A 7,696-nucleotide genomic window follows, 5' to 3' on the forward strand; every position below is an offset into this window, starting at 1 on the left:
GCTATCACTGTCTCATTGGTAATCATAATGTTATGCAATTACTTTTCTACATTGGCTAAAGGTTTAGTTTAGTTTAAACAATATTTTATTCAAATAAATTGAATTGGATTGGGCAACAGGCATAGCCTATGTAAGCCCTCTCCACGAGAGGGCTAAAGGTATAGGGGGAGGGTTGAGATCTCACAATCATGTTTAACCCCGCCGCATTTTTGCGCCTGTCCCAAGTCAGGAACCTCTGGCCTTTGTTAGTCTTGTATTTTTTAATTTTAGTTTCTTGTGTACAATTTGGAATATAGTATGGCGTTCATTGTCACTGAACTAATATATATTTGTTTAGAGGCCAGCTGAAGGACGCCTCTGGGTGCGGGAATTTCTCGATACATTGAAGACCTGTTAGTGACCTTCTGCTGTTGTTTTTTTCTATGGTCGGGTTGTTGTCTCCTTGACACATACCCCATTTCCATTCTCAATTTTATACAACATATCCTTTAGTTATGTTAAATATCTTTTGTATACAGCTCTTGTTATGGCTATCGTTATTAAGCGCAGATGACAATTGATAGGCTGATGCTATTTGAAATCTTTTGCTTACCTATTTCATTATCTATTCACTATATCCTTTTTATTTTAAACATTAAAATACTCTCACAAGTATACCACACAAAGTGTTATCCAGAACATACAAAACATACATAAATATAAAATACTTTTTCTTAAATTTTTATCAAACAATTAATTATAAGACAATAATATGTTATGGCAACTTAAATCTTTTTGAGCATATTTTCACAATTGATGATGATATGTATGAATGAACGATATAGTTGAAGTGCACAATGATGCATATACACATTACGATGAAAATGAAGCGTGATTTAATGTCCTTATTCTTACTCATATTTCAACAAAGGTTTATACAAAGAGATGGGACGATACAGTTATAAGTGAATATATAGTTTATAATGTTTTTAATTCTGTACTTCCTTGGCAAGATCCGGTTGGCTTCTGTAGCTTTCTTGATCGTCGATGGAAGGAAAATGAACCATTAAAACTTCGCTGAGCTCCTGTTGATGGCACGGACATTGTAAAGCGTCGGACAGATTGTGAATACCGATTTACACAAAACATTTTATCAAACAAGACGTTGAATCCACTTCGGAAAGTTTTGTTCATATAAAAATAAATTACTGGGTTTGAACCACAATTACTAAAGGCCACGAAATGGAATATAAGCCACAAAATATGTGCGTACATATGATTGTACAATTCTGGGTTGACGTCACCGCTTATTGTCAGCACATGAAGAGGTAGCCATGTCAATGCATAGGTTATAACAACAGCAAACAACATCTTTAATGTCTGAAATAAAAAAAATATATATTTATTTATTAATTAAAAAAAATTACAACATTTTTTATTTGAGAACGAAATATATAAATAGGTAGGTAAAAGATGAGATAAGTGCTACATTCTTTATATGTCTGTCCAAGATCAGTTGAACGTAGTAATATATGAGTTGTCGAAGGTTACTGTCTGCCGTATGTGTTTTCCGTTGTCGTTGTCGTATAAATAAGGCCAATATTTTTTTCTAGTGAATATATATATATATATACGCTTTACCATATCAAGGTCTTTATAACGTACAATAAGATACATATATAGGTTTTGTTTACAGTTGTAGGCAGTACGATAAAATGTTATTGTTCACAATTTTGTCATTAGGTCAGTATGTAAAGTTATCTCTTTGGCAATCATATATTTATAAAGAAGAAGTTCAAATTCTTAAATGCTGAAAATCGAAAGATTTGTGAAACATCTATGTGGAGAATTAAATAAAATTTTGATTTATTTTGATTTATAATAGTGCGTTAACATTTACGTCGTTTACGTTTATCATTTAGATTATTCAACATTCAACTTTAACTATGTTTCAAACAGTTTCTGTTTCTGTTTAGCAAATAACTGAAATAAATACAAAATAAAAAAAACAATCATAAGAATACTGAACTCTTAGGAAAATTAAAAACAGAAAATCCCTAATCAAGTAGCATAATCAATTACATTTGGTCATACCTTAAGATATTTAACCATCACTTAATTTAAATGAGATCTATTATAGATACGAAAGTCAGCATTTTTTAATTTGTCACAGTGCCTGTAAACACGAAAATAAATTGTGGTATATTTAAGCGTTGTTTTTTTACACATTTGTATCTCTTATTGAATTAAATTATTGTAGATGTAATATATTTGAAAACTTGATATTTCCAATTCATTTTTTCCTTATACATGTATTTTGCTAAGAACATAAACGTAATTGTATTATTGTAATACAAGGTTGTAACGTTACTGAATAATATGACATGATACCATGTTTTTCTTGGACAAAAGACACACTTAAATGTTAGTTATGTTATTTTCTAGTCGTGCATATATACCGATTACGTGACAAATAATGTTTGACAAATGAGGATGAATGTTTGGGTTGTTTCTCTAATGTTTTAATGACCGTCGTCTCCGTGTTCAGACCTTTTTTCAACAAAATATGAAAGATACGGTAACATTTGTCAATATCAATAATCACAAATAGCTGCGAGGTCAATACCCTGGTAAATACATTGAAAACAAAGGCGAAGGTTGACAATGCTTTTGTTGTAAAAAAAATCTGTTACTCTTTACTGTTTTTCATTTCTGTCAGATTTGATTCCCGAATCAACATCGTTAACAGCAAATATTGTCACCAACAGAATAAAAAAGTATGTTCTATATCAACCTCTCATCTATGTCGTATTTGAATGATCATACTGAATGTGTCTTTAATTTATTGCATTGATAGTCGTTTTACAAGTTAATACGACAGAGTTACAATTTCAAAATTCATACCCACTGATTCACTGATTCATATTTTAAAATTGTGGATATAAATTGACATCATCCAGAAAGATAACATTATGAATAGAGCAATAAACAACATACTAAAAGTGTTTAAATCATAATATAAAAAAAATGATATATACATGCTTAAAGCTGATAATACAATTTTTATCAACCGAAAATTTTGAAGGGATTATTTTTATAAATAACCTGTACGCTAACAAAGACTTCGGTGTAAAGCTTCTGGATACTACTGAAGATATGTGTTCCACTGTTTCGAAGATTTTGTTTTAATAGGTATATTTGCTAAATGCATTAACACTAGGATAAAATTATCTTTTGGTAACAAAAGGTTGGATTCCGTAGAATTAACCCTAGAATGGATGAGAAATGCAGACTAACGTAAGAATTCAATGTCAATCTGTACGATTTGTTTTCATTCGTAAAAATCGTGTAAATTTTCCTATTATACTGCATGACCTCATGGTTTTGATAGATGCAAAATATGGAGTTACATTTTACTTAATTCGATGCTACATGTTGGAGGCTGATTTAAAGGTGAACATTTTATTCAAGCAAAACTTTTACATTGAAGTTCATTGCATTTAATTTTCTGAATGGAATCATGAGATTTGCGTAGGCATTGGTAAAAACCTTGGGCTACTAAATAGAGGTTGCTAAATCGATTTTGTCGTGTTTAAGATGGGTGTTTTAGTTATCTACATCGAAATATTCTTTTACCTAAAGCTTTAAATTTCACATTTGCGTTATAACATGGAGCGTATTCAAACGGGACTTGAAAGAATCAGCAACATGAACCTACAATTTTATAAACGAAATTATTTTCTGTAATTGGCTTAAATTAAAATATCCAATGTAACATTGAATATGATATATAATGCTGTCAAATGGCAATAGTTTTGTCATGACGAAAGAAGAAAAATCCAATAAACAGAGCATTATAGATACATGTACGTCATTGCAAGTGTTGTACTTTTACGCAAATATTTAAATAGTATTATTGGTTTCTGAATAAAAGAAATATATGATTTTGGTGTAATCTATACAAGCTTTCGTGTGGCATTTTAGATGCGAATATTAAGATTTTTTTTTATCTTTTATTTCAAGATGTTATGTGATGTTTTGTTTAATTTTGTTTCATGTGGGCAAATGTAATAATCGTCATATTTTAGTAGATATAATATATACAACACTTATGCCTTTTCTGTTTCTTTGAAACATATGCCATGGTTCTGTACTTATACTGACAGACATTGTGTTTTTGTCATATGCTAATTTTGTATTCTTGTTTTTATTTTTGCTAATGTGATTTGTCTATAAGCATTTTTGTGCTTCTTTAATATGTTTAGTGCATGTGGCTTGGCTCTGTACTTAAACATTCCGTCATTTTGTTATTTTGTTATTGTGCAATTGTATATGGTTGTATTATTGTCTGTCATGTTTGCTTTTTATGTTTCTTTCTTACATATTTGTTTGTTTTATATAAATAATGCCTGCCGTACCCCAATTTATGACATTTTCACCTTTTATGTCTGTTAGTTTTGTTCACTCATCATTAACAATATAACTGCCATACAAGTTAGCTAGGTTTAATCTACCAAATTCGACATGAAAAAAAAATCCCAGACAAGGTTAGGAATTTGACAGTTGTTATCCATCTGTTTGGTGTGTTTGAGGTTGGTTTTTTTCCAATTTGGTTACGAACTTTCCGTTTTGAATTTTCCTCGGAGTTCGATATTTTTTGCTTTTACATGATACATATCATAGTGTACATATGACATACATAATAACTTTTTAAAAGTAAAGTTTAACAAATATCAACATATTATTTATAATTTTGTAATAAAATTCCCAAATTAGATAATAATTCAAGGCTTAAATAATGGATACAACTGTCTGGCTTCTAATAAAACGTTACTTTGATAAATGTATTCTTATTTTTTCTGGAATTTATATAACTAAAAGGAGTGTTGTCCAAGTTTGAAATAAACAATGTACAAAAATAAGCTTGCAGCAAACAAATAAGGATAATACATTTATCAGTTTTATCACGCTTTAGGAAAAAATATTTTCAACATATATCGGAAACAATTGTGATTAGTAAAAAAAACGTTTCATTTATAATTATGTATCTGTAGGATTAACCTGTGTCTGGTAATATCGTCTGTCAATTAAGTCAAATTAAATTGAAAGCTTGAAGAGCATTGACTATAATTTAACGACAAATCATGTTCAGATTCCAATTCTATGTCCATTAAGTTTCAGTCATTCATGTTTATTTTAGCTCAAAGGGATATTTTTGTAGTCATCTTTGAACTCTAATAAAAAACATACTTATTTTGGGGAGCTACCATTTGATTTTTATGGGGAGGAGGAGAGCTAGGACAGGGGTTCATATATGAGGATGAACACGGATGCGGTCACTTTCATTTTGACAAAAATCATCTAAAACGGAACATATTATGCCATATTTGATAGATTTTTTATGTTTAAGCTTAGATTGAGAGTCTTTAATGACTAAATCAGTTCAAATAGTTCACATCAACTAACTGAATCTACTAAAGAAGACACTCAAAGAAGTGTTTAAAAAGTGTCAAAAACCTTACATTAGACGAATCTGAAATTGGAAGCCAAAATAGACCCTCACCCGACTTACTCCTTATAAAGAGAAACAAGTCAAATTCAACACATTATAGAAAATAAGATTTAAAAATTAGAAAATATCTTACCTTTCTTTTAGAAGAAGCTATCCGCATATCCCTGGTGCTATCAGCCTCACCGGGTGGTTGCTTTATCCAAATCATATAGCCTATATGAGTGTAAGTACACATTAAAATGAATAAGGGTACAAAGTACTGTAGTAACATGATGAATAAACTGTAAATGTATCTTGACTTATGACTCTCCCACATTTCCATACACAGGCCGTTCGAACCTGGTTCAAACTGTAAGTATACGATTTTCGAATGTATTGCAGTAGGTAAAGCAATGATCATCGAAGACATCCAGAAAACAAAAATCATAACTCTGGCTCTAGGTTTAGAAATTCTTTTCTTTAGAGGTTTTGAAATTACAATGTGACGGTCACATGCCACTGCCACCATGGTCAATGACCTCTGTACAACGGCAACAAGTTGAAGATATTGCACTAACGGACACATAACATTTCCGAAAGGCCAATAATGAAATATAATATTGCTCATAACGGTAAAAGGTATACAAACAACAGTCATCAAAATATCGCTGAATGATAAACTAGCCAGGAAAAAATTAGTTACAGTTCGAAGTCTTTGAACAGTAAATATTGTATAGCATACTACAAAATTCCCTCCAATGCTCACAAAAATCATAAAACCATACAAGCATAGAAGCGTCACAATAAACGAATGAGGCAATGTATACGGTTGATATGTTATCATTGTTCCTTCGAGGTCTGATGTGTTGTATGTCATATTTCTTGTTTGGTTCAGTAAACGCGATATATTTCTATTCATCAAAGAAATTCTTCCCTGCATCAGTTTACCGCTGGAACTTCATTTAGTTAAGAGTCTGTTCTTTCCCGAGTACTCTTGTTTGTCTGCAAGGAAAAGTCCATCTTCATCTCGTTTCTTATGTAGAAATTAACACCTTGATAGACTACATATTTACACTTCCTCTTCTCAACCTACTTTGAAATAAAATGAAAACATTTGTTCCGTACATTTCCAAAGAAAAAACCCACTAATAAATAAATCGATCGAAGAGTTTTAATTTATCCTTTTATATATTATATACTTGTTTTAGTCACAATCAATCTAAAAAAACCGCTGATAAACTTATCTTATAATGATGTAAACTGTTGCTGCTGTTATTGGGTAATTGCTGAAGCAGAAATAGCATTGCCGTTGTTTTATGAAAATAAAACAAATAAGCAATGCAGCTGTAAGTTAAAGACAAGAAAATGACAATGCAATGCACAACATGTGGGATTGTCTTATAAAAATTAGGCATCGATTATCTTCAAATGAGAAAAGAAATACTCAGTGGTAATTCAATTCAAAGTCGTGTTTTTATAAAGGACGCCACGGAAATACGACTATAAGAATAAGTAAACTGTTCTCTGTGCTATGTCTTATTTGTGGGTATGTGTTTCTCAAAATTGCTCTTGATAAAAGATGACTATTTGTCGTCTTTGTATAAATAATATTTGATAGACAAGGAAATAAACATATGCAACAGATACCAAAGGAACATTCAAACTTAAATCTAAAAAATTAATTATTGTATGTTTATTTGTCAATCATTGTTTAAAAATTTGTTTGTTAATCTCTGAATGATTTACCTATTTTTATAGTTATTGTGTTGCTGTCTTATTGAAGTGTTCTATCCACCTTTTTTTTACAACATGTTTTAAACATTCAACTTTGAATGCATACAAAAAAGCTATATCGAACTTTATTTACCGCAAAGAGAGGTCTACGTGAATATAGGGCTCAAGTAACTTACAATGCTATTTCCTTTTCTAGAGGCGCTAATGCTGTGAAAGGGTATTACTATAATATTGTCACTTAGCGGAATTTTTCATACAGACTTGTACCAAAAAGACTTGCAATTAACTATTCCGTATCTGCCAGATATATTTTAACTGAATCCGAAATTAAAAGATCTGGAAATAGTATCAAGCAAAACGAAAAAATACATATGACTGTTTTAGCACTCGACGATATTAAATTACATTATTTATTAAATCGCTAAATTACGTTTTTATGCCCCATCTACGATAGTAGAGGGGCATTATGTTTTCTGGTCTGTGCGTCCGTTC

General features: G+C 30.8%; 1 protein-coding gene across 1 annotated transcript; it reads right to left on the reverse strand.

Annotated features, from left to right (window-relative positions):
- Positions 1–933: 933 nt before the first annotated feature.
- LOC134726447 (RYamide receptor-like) lies at positions 934–6,056 on the reverse strand. Its single transcript, XM_063590851.1, has 2 exons — positions 5,625–6,056; positions 934–1,359 (listed from the first exon to the last, which is right to left on the reverse strand). Exons 1-2 carry the CDS (start codon positions 6,054–6,056, stop codon positions 958–960), a joined length of 834 nt encoding a protein of 277 aa, XP_063446921.1. The 3' UTR covers positions 934–957.
- Positions 6,057–7,696: the final 1,640 nt, after the last annotated feature.

The sequence above is a fragment of the Mytilus trossulus genome, chromosome 7 (genome assembly GCF_036588685.1).
Source record: "Mytilus trossulus isolate FHL-02 chromosome 7, PNRI_Mtr1.1.1.hap1, whole genome shotgun sequence".
Classification (NCBI taxonomy): domain Eukaryota; kingdom Metazoa; phylum Mollusca; class Bivalvia; order Mytilida; family Mytilidae; genus Mytilus; species Mytilus trossulus.

Coding starts and splice junctions, on each gene's coding strand:
- LOC134726447 (XM_063590851.1), bottom strand. CDS start 6,056: ATGTGTCCGTTAGTGCAATATCTTCAACTTGTTGCCGTTGTACAGAGG. Junction 1,360..5,624: donor TAGCTTCTTCTAAAAGAAAG/GTAAGATATTTT, acceptor TTTTTATTTCAG/ACATTAAAGATGTTGTTTGC.